The sequence below is a fragment of the Dermacentor albipictus genome, chromosome 2, assembly GCF_038994185.2.
Source record: "Dermacentor albipictus isolate Rhodes 1998 colony chromosome 2, USDA_Dalb.pri_finalv2, whole genome shotgun sequence".
NCBI lineage: Eukaryota > Metazoa > Arthropoda > Arachnida > Ixodida > Ixodidae > Dermacentor > Dermacentor albipictus.
The window spans coordinates 50,847,555-50,866,126 of NC_091822.1; the positions used below are offsets into that span (position 1 = coordinate 50,847,555).

General features: G+C 44.8%; 1 protein-coding gene across 1 annotated transcript in view; it reads left to right on the top strand.

The window, feature by feature from the left end:
* The first annotated feature begins 372 nt into the window (after nucleotides 1-372).
* The window catches only part of LOC135904276 (cathepsin D-like), a 45,914-nt gene continuing 27,714 nt past the window's right edge, over nucleotides 373-18,572 (top strand). Inside the window, exons 1-4 of the mRNA XM_065434902.1 lie at nucleotides 373-520; nucleotides 3,448-3,580; nucleotides 13,032-13,155; nucleotides 16,694-17,135. Coding sequence (XP_065290974.1) covers nucleotides 453-520; nucleotides 3,448-3,580; nucleotides 13,032-13,155; nucleotides 16,694-17,135 — 767 coding nt within the window. The 5' untranslated portion in view covers nucleotides 373-452. The remainder of the gene's footprint in view (nucleotides 521-3,447; nucleotides 3,581-13,031; nucleotides 13,156-16,693; nucleotides 17,136-18,572) is intronic.

An 18,572-nucleotide genomic window follows, 5' to 3' on the forward strand; every position in this document is an offset into this window, starting at 1 on the left:
AGGAATGTACGGGTGACAAGGCCTTATTCAGGCAGACAATGTTCTGCCTTTAGCCTTGCCATCCAAGACCTTCCCTCTGTCTGAATGAATGCTCAATAAACTGTTAAAAGTAACATTGGCGGGGCGTGATTCCCAGCGCTGACCAAGTGTGAGAGCACAGGTGTGAAAGCTCTAGCGAAAGCACTTGAGTAGATCCATTCTGTTATCCCAGCCTTTTGTGTACTCGTCGACATGCCAGACATGTCAGTACAAGGCCCCAAAAGGGCTGTGGGATCCGAAAGCTATCGCGACCGAAAAAACGAAAGGCGCAGAAGCGGTGCTGCGATAACAGCGGCGCCGCAATGCACGTGACGTGTCTATCTAACCGTCTCTCTAACTTAAAACACGGGCGAACGGGTCGATTTCTCCATTGTGCTGTGCTCATCATAGTAGACCGGCCACAATCGAGCAAGATGATACGAAGGCTGCCGACTCTGGCTCTCTGTGCCGTGCTTTTAGGAGTCGCTTCGGCATTGATAAGGTGAGATGTTGCAGGTCGCGTAAATGCGGTCTCCATTACGAAGACGTTGAATTTGCCACTGTGGTTTAAGTGAACCGAAAATTATTATGCAGGGTTATTTTCTCACTTGTCAGCCAGCTCCAGGTGATGTAAAGAAATAGGCAGATATTAGTGATACTTCCGTGTCAGAGTGTATTTACCGCGACCGTAGAACGTTCTCACAGCGAGCACCAGCCTTTTCTTAACTACAAATTACACAACCTCGTCTTCATAATTTACATGGTATTTCTTGTTGTAGCCTCCGAGACACTCACAGTGGCCACCACTCTTAGGGTCTCCAATTTCTTTAAGTGAGACGTTGCGAGCGTAATCCGAGGGAAGGTGAAAGATGCGAAATCCATTGAAACTTAACAAGTGCCAAACCGTCGCGATAGCCCTCTGCATAGGCCGTCAAACTTCCGACTGCACATAGCCGCAGGGGCATGGGTTCGAATCGCTGTCCCAGTGGTGGTCAGTTTTGCTTTCTTCTATGGCAATTGCCGAATCTGAGAATGACGAGAGGACATGAGGACCACAGCTTTATGATGACGGCTGCTAGCGTAACAGAAAGGACTAATGGACGAACGGACGGACGCCGAATTCCAGTTTCCAGCTTGCAATTGTCGCCGTACAAACGCTGCAGCGGTGAGAATATTGTGCAGAGAATCGGTGAATCTGTCAAAAAACTAGGCGTGTACTAAAACTGCACCGCAAGTAGCAATACCTAGAACACTTAATAAAGCCGCACTCATTGCTCCTCACCTCGCCTGTCAAGATAGGCGAGGCAAACTTGTAATAGAAGCAGGCAAGAGTGAATAAGTGTGATATGTTTCAAGCATAGCGAAAGAAAGGGTCCCTAAGTCAGCGTTATTCTACAATGATCGCTTAGGCGCGTGATGGTATAATGATATCTCATTCCCACACCATAATTTAACCCATGCAGCCGTGGTACGGTTGCAATTGGCGTGTTGTGCTGCCAATATTTTCTTGACAGATACTTGTCAAAATAAGCTCTTAACATATTCTACAAGAAGTCCCCGTACAAAAACACGCGTGAATGGCCTAATCCTTACTCAGCAAAGCCTCCAGTGCTAAATCAAATGTAGCTGTTGAATAGACCGCGTTAGAAATTTGAGACTCCTTTGAAGCTGTGAGACGCCGTGTGTAGATTCAATAGAGGCAGCTTTCCCTAAAGCGCGATGATTTGAATGCCATGAACAGTCGGCACTCAGCCCTTCGTCGGCACTTTCGCACGTTACAGTGAGAGAAAGGAGTGAATATTTAAGCCAGTTGAGTGTGTTTTCTTCCATTCTCGTTTGCTAGCTTGTTTTTTTTTACATGCGTATGTGGCACAAAGTACAAGAGGTGCCATACGAGCAAAACTTGGTAAATTATTCGTTTATTGTTTAAACAGTGTATGGCGTAGAATGCGTATTAGAGCTACCGCCCCGACCCGCGTGCACAATAACCCATAGCAATTTTTTCTCTACGGCTGTCGTGTACGCTCTTCACCTTGGGAATGTTCCTGTCCCGAACAATGAACGCACGGGCACAAATTTAATGTGGAGTCCTCACCTATGGCGTCTTCCATTGTTAGTGTTTGTGTTGTCTAAGTCAAAATAATTCATATAATAAAACTCCCATTCTATCGATCCACTACAACTGTGCATTCTCTCCTTTCTTGACATAATGGAAGACAAATACGATCCTTGAAATAACGTAAGTTTGCGTATATTGGTGTTCCAGTGCTGCTTCTAGCGCACAACACAAAACAAGGACAGAGTGAAAACCGAAGAAAGCCGGCGCCAGCATCCAACAGATTCGTAGTGGCATTCCTCGCTAGGTAGTTGCAAGGCCTGTCAGGAAATTCACAAGTGAGATAATAGAAACGCGAACAATGCTAAAGTGAGTGACACGTGTGCGAGCGCTCCATCGGTTGAGTTAACAAAAAAGAAATAAAGCAGCCGTGAAAAACTCGACGAAAAGGGCAACTCAACCATCTCATAATAGTGTAGGTTTTACTCTGTTTTTTTTTTTGGCACTGACCATGGTTGTGACGTTTGAATGTAACGAATTCGCTTGGACAGGCTTTTACTAAAACCCCATATATGTGTGCGCGACGCGTTTGAAAACAAATCTGTTGTAAGTTAGTGCCTGTCTTGGTCGGTTATCACTCTGTCTTTGCCTTGAGATGTGCACTAGATGCAGTAAATACGATCCGCTATGATCATTTGCTGATACCTGTGAACGCTGGTGTAGTCGTTTCAGTTCCACTTCACCTTATGTTTATTGTTAATTCATGATACAATTCGTTAAACAAGAGTCCCGAATAGGAAAATTGCGTTAGAGCAGACCTTATCCATCGTTAGCTGCATACCTACATGTAGCCTGTGGCCCTGAACTGTCCATATCTGAAATCTCTATTCTGGTTGTTGTTTTTTCGCAGGTAAGCGAATCGTACGTAGTACATCGATTCTTGCGAAACCGGACAGTTGTAGTTTCAGCTAAGAATAGCACGCAGTGCATAAAGGTTGTGAAAACTGAAATGCCGTGCAGTCTAACTTGTGAAGCAGATAGTTTTTGATACATGTACGTAACTGAAGTGTCCTGAAAGTGATGTTCACGCAGTGAAAGCTACAAAATAAGCATTGACTTCCAAATAGGAATTTATTTTCAGTGTGTTCATGTGCGTTTCCTACAACTGTTGCAGCGTAATGAACCAAAAGTTAGCTAACCACTATTGTGCTAAGTTATGTGATAGGAAAAGAAGCAAATCAAACGAAGCAAGCTTACGTGCAAGGAGATGTCTCGCGAAAATGCTATTGCGACAAATATATTTCCGTTGTGCTATGTGGGAACGGGGAGTTCTGTAATACAAACGCTACTGTCCTCGCCCTTCATCTCACCAGGGTGCCACTGCATAAGATGAAAAGTATCCGGGAGCAGTACCGAGAACTCGGCTGGCCACTCAACGTTAGCCGCGATTGGTCCGTCAGTGACGCTAATGGACCCATTCCGGAGCCCCTCAAGAACTACCTCGACGTGAGTGCCGCGGTGCCGCTTCTCATTATATCATAGTTCCCGTGGATCGCGCATGACGATCCGAAGTACTGGTTAGAAAATAACAAGACTTCAAGTGAAAATGTCTAATGGTTCAACGCACCCCGTTACCACACTCTTTCTCTCAACACTTCTTTCTAACTTTTGCAAATTAGGTAGACTGCACAGTTACCGGCTATCATTCACCGTGTTTCCGCAACCATGCTATATAATTATGTACGAGTGGGTGCACATTCCAAATTTTTTGCGGAAGATAACATCCAGAGTTTGGGCGATTTACCTATGGCAGCAGCTGAAGCAAATAGCAAGAAAGTCAAATTGTAATACTACGCCTCATCAAAACCCATAGATAAGTGCAAATGCAAAATGCTACGGCGAAATGCTCGCATTTGGCCGTAGCCGAAAAGCGAACATGGCTGAAAACCCCATAGTTTCTTTATTGCCGCGTTTGGTTTGTTCAAGCTTTAAAACTTCAATCTAAGAGGAATATCAACACCATGCAGCTTATCTTGCCTGAAGCAATAATCATTATTTATCACGCTCTCTTTTCTTTTTCTTTACCGCTGCGCGCCCAGTACATCCAGATTTACAGGTTATGTTTAAAACAACGGTTGCAGCGCTCACCGGTTAGATTCACAGCGCGAGCCCAGTTCGTTCTTCCTCCTCTTTTCTGGAGTGATGGCGCCCACGCGCTTCGTTCAAACACACATATACCACACGCGTGTAGCAATATAAGGGACTGTTCTTCATTTAGGGGTGTGTGTAATCGTTCATACATTACATTTAGGTCAGTGAATTTCACCCGGTTTTTTTGGTTAGAAATGCAGCCTTCTTGAGCAGTTCTGTTAACAAATCTGTTCGGTTAAATTTGTTGAAAATAACCCTAAGTGCTCTTTTTAACTCGTTCGAGCATGTTGGTTAGTTTTTCTGAGTACAGAAACCAAGCAGTGTTGGCGTATTCTGGGATGGTTCTGATAAGTATAATATAGGCCAATAACTTTGTGTCTGCTGGTGCTAGCTGTAATCCTCTTGTTATAAAAGCAGTCATTTTAGTGCAGATGATGGGATGTACTGAATATGAGAATCCCATCGTAGACCGTGTGACAATATGACACCTATGTATTTATGGTCCCTAACTTTAGACAGCTTAGTTGAACTAATGGTGTAATTAAGCTTGGGTAAATGCTTTGTTCTAGTTGTGGATAACAGAGCGGAGTTTTTTTCGTAGATATGTATTTTCCACTTACTGCACCGCACTGAAACTGCCTCTCAAGCAATATTTAAGGGGATGTGGTCATCATCAGAATTGCTTTCATTGTACAGGATGCAGTCGTCTGCAAACAACCTGCGTCCGACATTAACAGATGAATGCAGATCGTTCACAAAAAGTAAGAATAACAACGACGCCAAAACACTACCCTGCGGTACACCAGAGGTCGCTGGTACGACTAAGGATTTAACATTACTGAGCTCTACGAATTGTGATCTGTCTGGTAGGAAGTTATGATCCAGTAAAGAATTGGTCCCTTGCCCAAAGTAACTTGAAGTTTCAGAATAAGTTTGTTATGCGACATTCGGTCAAAAGCTTTAGGAAAACCCAGCAAAATGAGATCAGTATGTGTTTGATAATGGATGCTTGAGGAAACGTAATGGACCAATTCGACAACTTCGGTTACCGTGGGTGTAGTCTAGTGGAAACCGTGTTGAAAACGAGATAAAATATTGGGTTCTTCAAAGTTATTCGTTATGCGGCATTGATTCAATGCTTAGGCAATGCCGTCGGCAGTCCTCATGAGATGAGGTCTGCCACATCTTTTTTTTCTTCTTTCCGCGGTGCTCTTATGTTTAACCCTTACAGGTCACTCTCTGAACGCCACAAACTTACAAAGAAGGGTCGACAGCTCGGGCAGTTCGCATTAAAAGCCGGCGCTTAACCACTTCCTAGATGTGAAAGACTGTGCATGCGCGCGCAAGCATTACTCGTGGACAACCATCGGATGTGTCACGTCTGCCGGTCTACGCGCCCGCTCTGATGTCCTCGATGAGGCGCATAGGGTGGGAAAAATCTAGCGCACGAAAAGCCGTGAGAAAGATTGAGCGACCTATTAGGCGACATTGTAAGTTCTTTGCCATCTGCAGGGGAGTATTATTCGGCCCGAAGATTGGCGGAAAGATTGCTTAAAGAGCGAAAATGTTTTCTCGTCTTTGAATAGTGCCACAGCGTTGCTCAAAATATGAAGCATATATGATAAATATGAAGCTCTAAATATCGGAAGTACATTCGAACAGGCACAGTCCCATACGATATTAGTGTCGCCCAGTGCAGGCTCATTTAAATAGTTTTCTCATATGATTTACGCCCACTTTATTGCTTGCAGACAGCCGATAATATTGTTCGGTTAAATTACTCGCAGAAAAAAGCTCGTGTTCATAGCTTGTGACATGGGCACTAAAGTTGGCCACAGTACTCTACACAAAGCAATGAAACTTGGTTGAAGGCTATGAAGGACCCAAGTGGCATTACCATCGTGTCTATTTCTTAAATAAGTCTGTTTAAACTGTTACGGCTATAATTTATTCAGATCACATCAGAAATATCATATCAGCATATCAACATAAATACGGCAGCAACAAAGAAACCGCTTACGTAGATGCGGCCCGTTACGCGCGACGACGTGGTTTCGCGGTCGCAATCACGGACCACACCGGAACTTGCGTCGGACATTTCCATAAAGTTTTCTCTCATATCAGAAGGGCCCGACTTATGCATGACCGCGCGTAAGCACAGAATGTGCAAAAATCAAGGCTTAAGAGGAAGCTTTAAGAATACCTTGATTTCGGCTCGTTTGTTCATCTTGACAGAGTTAACAATAACAACAACAAAATCGCAGTTTCAAACGAAAGGCCAAGCATTGATTGCAATAGCAAATTAGTACACACCTACACGAAGTAAGGATAGTAGTTTTATCGGCGGTATAAACTGGAAAGCATTCGCTTACTAATTGAATTAACAAGCATGGTGTCAGTCCGCACAGTCAAACATGCACACATCAAACTCGATCAGCGCAGACACGCTGGAAAGCGCTTGATGCTGTTGCGAGCAAAGTGACCTTCGTGAGGTCTATCGCTTCAACGCAAGAGCGGCGAGAGCACACCGCACACAAAGGTATCAGCCGTCTTCAGATCGTTTTCAAGATACGGCACGCGCGACCGCGTGCGGACGTGCAAAGTACATGCATGTTGGCGGAGTGGAAGCCGCCTCCCCACCCTCCCGTGCTGCCTCCCCACGCTGCTACGCATATAACACGTGAGATTGAGCAGTGATCGTCTGTTTCCTTTGGGGCCGGTCACATTTTCACAATTTCTAGTAGGTACAGCGGGGCGTGGCGTTTCTCGCGGCGCTCGACGTATCTGCGCAGGCGCGAGTAAAAATGCGTGCGAGAGAGAAAATCTGGGGGCCTTTGCTCCTTCAATAAGCGACTCTGCCGAGGCACTGCGGAGGAGGTTTCTTAGCGCGTGTTGTGTGCGTGTGTCCCCTAGACATGCCGGAATTTCGGAGTCCGGTCCAGATTGTTTACGCTCCGCAGCTCGCTGCGCGTGTGGTGAGGCAATGGGCATGAACGCTACATTTTGTGATCGCTGTATCGTAAGGGGCGTGGTTCTGACTGGTGTTCTATAAGTTGGGAGGTGCTTTTTTCATCGCGACAATAGATTGCATTTTTTACGAGCACTGTTCCAGGAGGGCACATGTAACTGGCAAACGGAGACCTCAGGCGAGCACATGAAGTTATAATACAGCAGACGGGGCATGATCTTCGAGGCGCCCAAATGGTAGCGGGGGGATCAAAGCTGGAAGCAGGGCCAGTCTGGGTTCTAGCTTTGGTGTCCCCGTTCCCGCTTTGGTGTCCTGGAGGCGCCGTCAACAACGCGAAATATTTACACGTTATTTTACTTAGTAAAAAACACGATTGAATAAATATGATTACGTCCAGCTGAAAATTTGCGGCGCTAAGTTCAGCACTACAACGCCCCGGCCTTCTGCTTTCACGCGTAGGGACAACCGCATATAATACGCGCTAAGAAACTCCCCAGTCGAGTTCTTACCATCCTATGGTCCCTGCAGCGCACCTTGCCAAGCACGTCCACATCTTGTATGATGCCAGGGTTAGCGCAGCGTATAAATTTTATTTCATTTCTAGTCTCGCCATTCGGGGTCCTCCACGCTCACTTTCGTCTATACCGCTTGCGGAAGAAGGTATTCATTATCTGCATATTGTTTTGTTCTGCCAACTCTACTAATATCTCTCTACTGAAATTCCTAGAACCTATGCAATATTCCCTTACTGACTTGTCTATAGCCTGCTTCTTGCCTACCCTGGCATTGTAGTCGCCCATCTGTATAATGTATTTTGTTTAGACTTTACCCATCGCCGATTCCTTGTCTTCATAGAAGCTTTTGACTTACTGGTCATCATGACTAGATGTAGGGGCATAGACCTGTACGACCTTCAATTTGTACGTTTTATTAAGTTTCACGACAAGACCTGCCACCCTCTCGTTAATGCTATAGAATTCCTGTATGTTACCAGCTATATCCTTATTAATCACGAATCCGACTCCTAGTTCTCGTCTCTCCGCTAAGCCCCGGTAGCGCAAGGACATGCCCGCTTTTTAGAACTGTATATGCTTCTTTTGTCCTCCTAACTTCACTTAGTCCTATTATATCCCATTTCCTGCCCTCTAATTTCTCCAATAGCACTGCTAGACTTGCCTCAGACTTGCTAGACTTGCCGGAAGAAGTAAAGAAATCCTTGGGAGCTATGCATAGGCAGAAGGCAGCTGGGGAGGATCAGGTAAAAGCAGATTTGTTGAAGGATGGTGGGCAGATTGTTCTAGAAAAACTGGCCGCCCTGTATACGCAATGCCTCATGAATTCGAGCGTACCGGAATCTTGGAACAACGCTAACATAATCCTAGTCCATAAGAAAGGGGACGCCAAAGACTTGAAAAATTATAGACCAATCAGCTTACTGTCCATCGCCTACAAAGTAATTACTAAGGTAATCGCAAATACAATCAGGAACACCTTAGAGTTCTGTCAACCACAGGACCAGGCAGGATTCCGTAAAGGCTACTCAACAATAGATCTTATTCACACTATCAATCAGGTAATAGAAAAATTTGCGGAATATAACCAACCCTTATATATAGCTTTCATTGATTACGAGAAAGCGTTTGATTCAGTCGAAACCTCAGCAGTCATGGAGGCATTACGGAATCAGGGTGTAGACGAGCCGTATGTAAAAATACTGAAAGGTATCTACAGCAGCTCCACCAGCCACCGTAGTCTTACACAAAGAAATCAACAAAATCCCAATAAAGAAAGGAGCCAGGCATGGAGATGCGATCTCTCCAATGCTATTCCCAGCGTGTTTACAGGAGGTATTGAGAGACCTGGATTGGGAAGAATTGGGGATAAGAGTTAATGGAGAATACCTTACTAGCTTGCGATTCGCTGATGATATTGCCTTGCTTAGTAACCTAGCGAACCAACTGCAATGCATGCTCACTGACTTGGAGAGGCAAAGCAGAAGGGTGGGTCTAAAAATTATTCTGCAGAAAACTAAAGTAATGTTTAACTGTCTCGGAATATGGCAGAAATTTAGGATAGGTAGCGAGGCACTGGAAGTGGTAAGGGAATACATCTACTTAGGGCCGGTAGTCACCGCGGATCCTGATCATGAGACTGAAATAATCAGAAGAATAAGAATGGTCTGCGGTGCGTTCGGCAGGCATTCTCAGATCATGAACAGCAGGTTGCGGTTATCCCTCAAGAGAAAAGTGTATAACAGCTGTGTCTTACCAGTGTTCATGTACGGGGCAGAAACCTGGAGGCTTACGAAAAGGGTTCTACTTAAACCGAGGACGACGCAACGAGCTATGGAATGAAGAATGATGGGTGTAACTTTAAGGGATAAGAAAAGAGCAGATTGGGTGAGGGAACAAACGCGAGTTAATGACATCTTAGTTGAAATCAAGAAAAAGAAATGGGCATCGGCAGTAAATGTACTGAGGAGGGAAGATAAGCGACGGTCATTAAGGGTTACGGACTGGATTACAAGGGAAGGGAAGCGTAGCAGGGGGTGGCAGAAAGTTAAGTGGGCGGATGAGATGAAGAAGTTTGCAGGGACAAGATGGCCACAATTAGTACATGACCGGGGCTGTTGGAGAAGAATGGGAGAGGCCCCTGCCCTGCAGTGGGCGTAACCAGGCTGCTGCTGCTGATGATGATGATGAAACTCCTGCGTAGTGCCTAGGCTGACGCATATATTCAAGGAGCAAAAGGCCCCACGTTCCCTCTCTCGCACCCGCTCTTACTCGCGCATGCGTGCAAACGTCTGGCGTCTCCGCAAGTGCCATGCCCCACTGTACCTACTAGCAATTGTAAGTACACTGCCCAGTCATGAAACGCGCAGTTGCTGCCAGCGCAGAACGCCGACCCCCCTCCACCGCCTTTCGCTCTACGGAAGACGGCCCATTTGATCTCCGCTTTCTCCTTCGTGCACGCCAGGTTGAGCCGCGAACGCCGGCTCCCTCGTGTGCTTTCACTCGCGCATACAGCATATGACGCGCGGCGATGGCGTTTTCACCTTTCGATTTTATAGGGATGATAACGGCGACGTGAAAAAATGCCCCAGGATTGTCTATGTAACTGTTGGCTCAATAAAACGCGCTAAAGACAAAGACGAAAGGAGCGCAGCCCATGGTGTCGAATGTGTTCGTTTTCTCTCTGCATTAGCGCGTTTCTGTGAACTGTCAGGAAACTTTAGCTCAGGCTCAGCTGCGATGTCGCCTATACAAATGCATGTTAAGCGCAGAAATCTTGTTCTGAGATAACCACTGTGCCGATTTCAATGAAATTCGCTGCATTTGGGAGAGGAAGTTAAGTTCTAGTGACTGTTGCAAGCAAAATTGTTATTTAAAGGCTGCATCATTAAAAGCACTTTTCAAACATTGATAATCTTGAAAGAAAGCATGGCTATGGTGTTGGGCTGCTGAGCACGAGGTCGCGGGATCGAATCCCGGCCACGGCGGCCGCATTTCGATGGGGGCGAAATGCGAAAACACCCGTGTGCTTAGATTTAGGTGCTCGTTAAAGAACCCCAGGTGGTCGAAATTTCCGGAGTCCTCCACTACGGCGTGCCTCATAATCAGAAAGTTGTTTTGGCACGTAAGAACCCAAATATTATTATTGAAAGAAAGCAGGAGCACAAAGTTTTCAAGTTCAGAACTCTGCACGAAGGACAGATATCGCAGTTGCGTAAACTGCATTCGTTAGCGCATTCAAAGCGGGAAGATTTGATATATCAACTTGTATCTTACGGAAATTTGTTACGTTCTTCACAAGAGTATTGCAATAAAGTCTTACTCAAATATTAGTGGTAAATTTAAGAGCCCTGTTTGATGCATCACTTATGTCTTCTTATGATGCTCTATTACTTGCAATTTACAGAACTGTGATATCTTTTTAATACTCAGCCACAGAGCTGGAAACTTGATAGTTTTGTTTTCTGTAAAAGTGTGATTTCTGTCAATCATAATTGGAAAATTGATGACCTTAATTCGAAATTTGCTACCAGTAATCCCGAGGTTCTTTATCTTTATACGCAATAAATCTCATCAGATTTGGTGCACTGGTTGCCGAGCAAAACATTTTTTCCTTTCCCGTATATTTAGATAAGAGCCCCTGAGCTAAAGCTTTCTCTTAAGGACAGCAAACAAGTTGGGCGTTGTTCTCGCTTTGAACTCATCGTTGTAGAGCACTCTAAGAGCTCCGGGAACTCTGCTCTTTACGTTGCTTGCGTACTGGTGCTGTGTGCACGTGATAACGATAACCTGCTCTCGAAAAGAGAACGGAACAAATACCAAATACGACTTTGAGAGGCATGCTTGCTCAGCACTTTATCGCAAGGGCGTGATGTAGCCCGAAGTAGTTGTGCAAGTTCGTTTGTCGCCCATATGGTCCGTGGTTGATAAGGAGGCTGTGTCACACTGAAAAGCGAGTGCAGGCAACGCCTTCTAAAGATAAAAGCTCTACACACGTGCTCTGTCTGGAACGTAATATATACATAAGAAGGGGGACACACCCTTTGCATTGTGCCAGGTATGCAATAAACAAATAGAAAAAAATTAGTCTACCCTTATTTATGTTTACAACCACAGCGCTCAAACTGGACAACAGCAATAACTACTGGACGAAAGCTTAACAATTGTGCGATTTGTTGTGTGAGAAACCACCCGGCGGCTATGCACACCTCTGCTGGAAGGCCTATATCGGTCAGGACCAATATATATAGACATCTCATTGTGCAAAATAATGCAGTTGCCCGTATTTTGACGACAGCGTCAATACGTCGCATTGGAAATTAAAGCCATATAGCGTCAGAATAAAGCACATTACACATAATGCACTGCTACAGTCCAAAGCTACAGATAGGCAACGGTAACTGTGTGGTTCGCAACAGAACTGCATCGTCACAGGCGATGAAACTGCTCTCATGGCCTTCGATATCAAGAGAAGGGGGACACGGCGTAACGCTTGTGTTGTATCTTACTAGGGAAAGGTGACCTGAGACTCTGCCCCCACTAAAGCCGATATGGGGACCACACACGGCCGGTTGGGTTCTTTCTACGCAGTTACATATAAAGCTGCTCGATGAAAAAGTGATTTCGCCGGGTGAGGTTCACCTTCAAAACAGTTTAAAAAGTGTTGGGTTGCGAAACATACGTAACTACGACTGCAAGTTGATTCATCTGAAGTGTACAAATGCTAGGACAGCTTTACGCAGGTCATACGCACATACGGTGAAGAAATAAGACGTGCCACTACTCACGTGCTTCGCGGAGGAGCACGATCAGGCGTCGCACGCGGAACAGCACACGCGACGCGCACGTATGCACATCCGTCTCGAATGACTACACAGTATGGTGTCGCAAGCAGTGAAACGCTATGCGAGATGGTGTAGCAGCACATAACATGTAGCGGTGTGTACTTTTAAACGGTCGGGATATCTTAGAAACAAGCTTACTTTTATAATTTACTGTCACATTCACAATTGGTTATAAAGCACACAATAACCTTAAACCTCCGGAAGTGTTCAGATACGTTTCTATGAACAACTGGTGCCTGTCGGGGGAACGAACAGGCATATGCCTCTGAATTGCTGTGAAAATGATATAAGAACGATTGTAAATGTTACTAGAAAAAGAAAACGCAAACTTGTGGCTTTATTTAGCTTGGATAAGAGAAGTGGGCCATGTCATCACCCGCATGGATACCGTTCGTCTCTTACCTACTAATTAGCGATTGGCATAACCAAGAAAGCTTTCGGTAAAACGCGTTCCATATGGCTCCTTGTCCAATCTTGCGCAGGTCCAGTACTACGGCAACATCACACTTGGCAGCCCTCCTCAAGTCTTCGCGGTCCTCTTCGACACAGGCTCGTCAAACCTCTGGGTGCCCTCCAGCAAGTGTCCAGCGAGCACTGCTGCTTGTCGTGAGTAAACTATAGAACACGATACAACGCAACGAAAGACAATATCATATTTTATTTCTTTATATTACATATGCACTATACAAAGAGCAAGAAAAAAAGGCGATTCGTTACGGTCGGTGGAAGCATACGAATAAATTTGCAAATATGCCCCTCTTCAACCTGAAGATGACTTTCATGAATGCGCATTGTACGAGCACGCTATGTTGGTTCGTTCCCATGCCGCCACGAAGGCGGCGAACAGCTTTCAATATTTTCGTCTCTCGGAAAGTGTGTTCTTGAACGCGGAGGCAGAGAAGGCAGTTGAATTGCTGGTTTCCTGGCGGAACTCATGGTAAACCTTTCGGTTCGTTAGCTGTAAGTTTAGTTAGAATAAGTAGGAAAGATCTGACGTATGGAAGAGGTCGCAATACACGGGAGGGAAGAAACAAATAAACTTGGTGTGCCCATCGGACTCCTTTTACTTCTTCATCGGCATTTATGGTGTCAGAACGTCAAACAATTCAGAAATAGGCGAACATACATATAATGTTTCGGAAGTCAATGTCACCGCCTTTCTACAATAAGTGATTCCCTCTGTCTGCAATTTGTCTGATCTACTTGATGTCTTGAATCATGTCTCTCGTGACCACCTGATATGCGCCTATCTAAAGCTGGCGAACATTGTGCAGTCAACAGCTACTGTTGAAGCGACAGGAATGCACATGGAGCAAGTACAGCCTCGTAAATCGCTTACTCGCCGTGGTGGCTTAACGGCGGTGGTGTTGCACTGCTAAGCACGAGCTCGAGGGATCAAATTCTGGCCGCGGCGGCCGCATTTCTGTGGGCGCGGAATGCAAGGACGCCCATGTCCCATGCATTGGTGGCGCGTTGAAGATCTTCAGGTGGTCCAAATTAATCCGAAATTGCCCACAATTACGTGCCTTATAATCCGATCGTGATTTTGACACGAAGAACCCAACATTTTAATTATTTAATTAAAGCGTTTAATCTGCACAACCGGGCTGTCAGGAGCCAATCAGCATTACAGGCCTTTAATTCGATAACGCCTCAAAGCACGTATCTGCATGCATCCTCTGCAGACCTGACCCCAGGTCAGTCCATGTAAGTGTGGCTGTTTTCAATGCCTAAACATGTCTATGCCTACGCAACGGGACATTTGTCCGTCACGCAAGGCATTGATTGGCTCATACCTGGTTAAGCAATGGCCCATACCCCCGTAAGCAAGCGAAAAAATGCAATGGCTCATAGCCACTTAAAGAAGAGGCAGCAAGCACTCAGCAAAGTGAAGGGAACAGTGCATACATTTATTGAAATCACCTATACAACACACAGAACATCATACGTTTCAATAAAGAAAAACCTGGAAACTAGCATCCGAGTCATGAATAAAGCATTTCACATCCCCTCAACAAATGTAGCTGTGGCTTCACTGCAGCTTCGATAAATTAGCCCTAATTCATTTCATTAACACCAAAGGTAGAATATTCGAGTACGTGAATTAAATATGTCCAAACTAATTGCGGCAAAATACCTTCACCTTAGTTAACAATAATGGTCCCGGTCGAGCGCCGTAATGAGCGCTATCTTAATTAAACCTTCCTTATCACGAACGCTATCGAACAGATAAGGGAATCACCAATGATGGTTGAGTAGGGTTTATAGGGGTTTGAGCAAGTTACATAACATTGATAATTATAGTGGACTGCGCGGAGATGATCAAGTGGCACAATTCATGCTTAGCATACTTAGACAACTGTCAAAGGAGTTTCTGCGTAAATTTTTTTGACTACGCAGCGCAGTCGATGATGCGCCTCTTTTGTCCTTACCTTGCAGTTTGCGTCGCTTCTTGCTATCTATAGCAGCACTAAACACTGCTTACTAATAGTATATATGTCTCCTAATTGAAATAGCAGCTTTGGTTGTTGATGTATACATAGTTTCACTCATTCACTTACTCATTTCTGCAATTTACCAGTGGCATTGAAAGATATTACACATTAATTGCTTCGCTGCATATCACTCCCGTCAAGCTCGTTCGAAAACAGGCCTATAATTTTCAAAAAAATACTTCTTATCGCACAATTGACCTTCTTTGTTTTCGTAGGAAATTTTCTAAAGTACTTGTCTTTCCTCACTTAGACAGACATATATTAGGCACGGCCATGTATCTTTCGCACGGTCACGATTTAGGACGCTCCGCTACGTTACTGACAGTGCTGTTGCCTCTGCCAACTATTAAGCGCAGCAAAGCTGTAGGCCGCATGAGCTGTATTAAAACTAATAAATTGAAACCGGTGAAAGCGCAGTTAAAAGCCGGGACTAAAAACTTTTATACAAGGTGCTTCAGCGAACACTTTCAAAAGTATTTTAATGTTGTCTGCGGCACATAGCGCAATTCTAGTTGATGAGCTTGTCTATTCGAAGAGGAACACATTACTTGCAAAAAAAAATGAAAAGTATAATAGACTAATTAACAAAAAATACTGATTAAGTTCTTAACTAATTACCTTTTGGACCGTATTGCAACTTACAAATTCTATTCGGGGAGTTCGCAAGGGGGATCCACTTTGAACGAATCCTGAGGATGACACAAGTTATGAGACATGGATTACCGAGCTTTGCGAAGCAATGCATTGGCGTTCCCATTATTCTTGTGCATCAATGCATAAAACGAAGTTTACATAAGAAAGTAAATTGAACGCCAATGCATTTCTCCGCAAAGTTCGGGAATATCCCGAAATTGGTGTCATCCTGAGAATTCGTTCCAACTGCCTTGTGAACTCCATGGCTGGAGCTTATAAATTACAATACGGGCCATAAGTAAACTAGTTAAAAACTGAACTAGTATTTTTGTTAATTAGTCGATTATGCATTTCAATCTTGTGGCAAGTAATGTCCATTTCTTCGAGTAGACCAGGTCACGAACTAGAATTGTGCTACCTGGCACAGGCAGCCTTTAAAACAAATTTCAAAGTGTTCGCTTAAACACACGGCATGAGCAGCTCAACATATGAAACATAAATAAAAGCCCTTGAAAGTAATTCGCGGATGTGCTAAACTTTCCGATCACTTCATCGTTCGAGTCAGAGCACCTAATATATATATATATATATATATATATATATATATATATATATATATATATATATATATATATATATATATATATATATATACACGAAGGACTAAACAACATCGTGCGCGGCGAATTAGCAAGCGCAGCTGTTGCGCAGCAACTGAACCTCTTAGCTCAACTTTTAGAGAAGACCCGCAAGAGGGACACAAATACAAGATCATTCAACGAATCCCAACGTAGCCCGAACAAAGAACAGGTGTGACTGTGAGCAGCAATGAGAGTCAACTACAAGAGTAATTGACAGCCCAGGAGAAGTCGCTGGTGGCCTCCTAGCTGCGCCCCCTCAACTTCTCTGTAAAACCAAAATCACCATTGATCCTTGCTCAAGAAGTGATCATAGTGGCTCAGTGGTCTGATTTCGATGCCCTGCGACTTGCTTCGTTCCTGTCTTCATTTGCCCAGGTGTGCACCACAAGTATTACAGCAACGAGTCGAGCACATACGTCAAGAACGGAACCCACTTCGAGATCGAGTACGGGAGTGGTAGCGTGAAGGGCGAATTGAGCTCGGACACCTTCAGCTTGGGCAAAGTTGGCGTCAAGGGCCAGACGTTCGCTGAAATTACAGATGAGGACAGCGAAAGCTTCGTCGTTGCAAAGTTCGACGGCATCTTGGGCCTGGGCTACCCACAGGCCGCAGTTCTCGGTGTACAGCCCGTATTCGATGGCATGCTGGAGCAAGGCGTAGTCGAGAAGCCCGTGTTTGCCTTCTATCTGGACCGCAACGTCGCAGACCCCAACGGAGGTGAAGTAGTGTTCGGAGGCATCGACGAGGCGTACTACAAGGGAGACATCACCTATCTGCCAGTGACGAAGAAGGGTTACTGGCAGTTCAACATGGACGGGTGAGCCAATGACTTCCTAGGTTTCGATGATGCGTAGCCTAAGTTGCGACCGTAAAGCGTAGGGGAGAACACACTGCGGAGTTAAATGTATGCCACTTAGCGAGTCCTCCCATAGTGAAGTGATTCGAAGTGATGAAGTGAATCGAAGTAATTTCTCCGTGTGCCTATGCACAACGCTTAGCAATAGCCTATACCCCCACTTATCATCGCTTTTCGGGCAATTTGCACCTTTGGGTGTATAGTGACGCCGTAGGCAACATGTCAAAAAAAAGAAAGAGATCTGGTTCAAGAAGCACGAATCTGAATATCTCATTGAATACTGGCGTTGGGGTGCCAGCCACCGCATTTATTATATACTACGCCACATGTTTAGCAGCTCATACCTTAAAAGCTAGGGTGTTGATTAACACTGCCACCATCTATATGTTTTGTTTCTTACCTCCGGAGGAACAAAAAAGTGTGACGTAACATACACGTAATATTGGTCTATATCAGTGATCAGATATAGGCAAATTCGTGTTTGGTTATAAACCAAGATACTCACTTTGTAGCGGATTGATTTCATTAGAAAAACAAAAAGATTATAAATATTTATAGGTCGCAAGATATTTTCCTCACTCCTCTTACCTTTCGTGCGGTGAACGATAAATAAAGGCGTAGCTGTAATAACCATTTCGTTAACGGAAATCGGTTAATTAACCTTTACTTACTGGATTCTTGGACCCATGTTTATTGAGTACTGAAGAAACCCGCTGCGGCAGGCTGTTATACTTGGCGCATTCTTGGAAAAACGACAAGTAATTGACTACTTGTTAGGGAATATGTAATGGTCTGGTAATCACTGTTTGAAGAGTTTGTTCCCGAAAAATAACATTGCGCAAATGGCTGCACCTCTTCAGTTGTAACACTCAGCAATATCCATCCTATTCAGTGCAGTGTCAAACATCAGCGGGACTACGCTTCTTTTTTCTCTTCAATAGAGAGTTTTAGTATTGGGGACGCAAGGCGTTGGGGCCCCAAGCGCTTGGGTGCGTTTGCGTTTGCGTACGCAAGCAGAAACGTGTTATAGGTTAGCGGCCCCAAACGCAAACCGCAATGAGGTCGCATGCGCTCGAAGCACCACCAACGTCTGATCGTTGCTGCGTTATCATGTTATAAAATATGAAATGAAGCATATGAAGTACATTAAACTCTTTTTATTAGAAGCAGTTAATAGAGAGGTTTACAGCGTCCCGGAATCGGGTAAACGCAGGCTGGGGCGTTGGGGCGGAGCCACGAACTAGAGCGGCCTGCATGGTGCTGCCACCTGGTGGCGCAAAGCTCAAACAGACAAAAACAGCTAATATTGCAGTAACCAAGTGTATTTTACTTTGCTGCGGGTATAAATTTTTGGCAGCAACACAGTTGAGCCAGTGCCGATAGTTTACACCAGCAGCG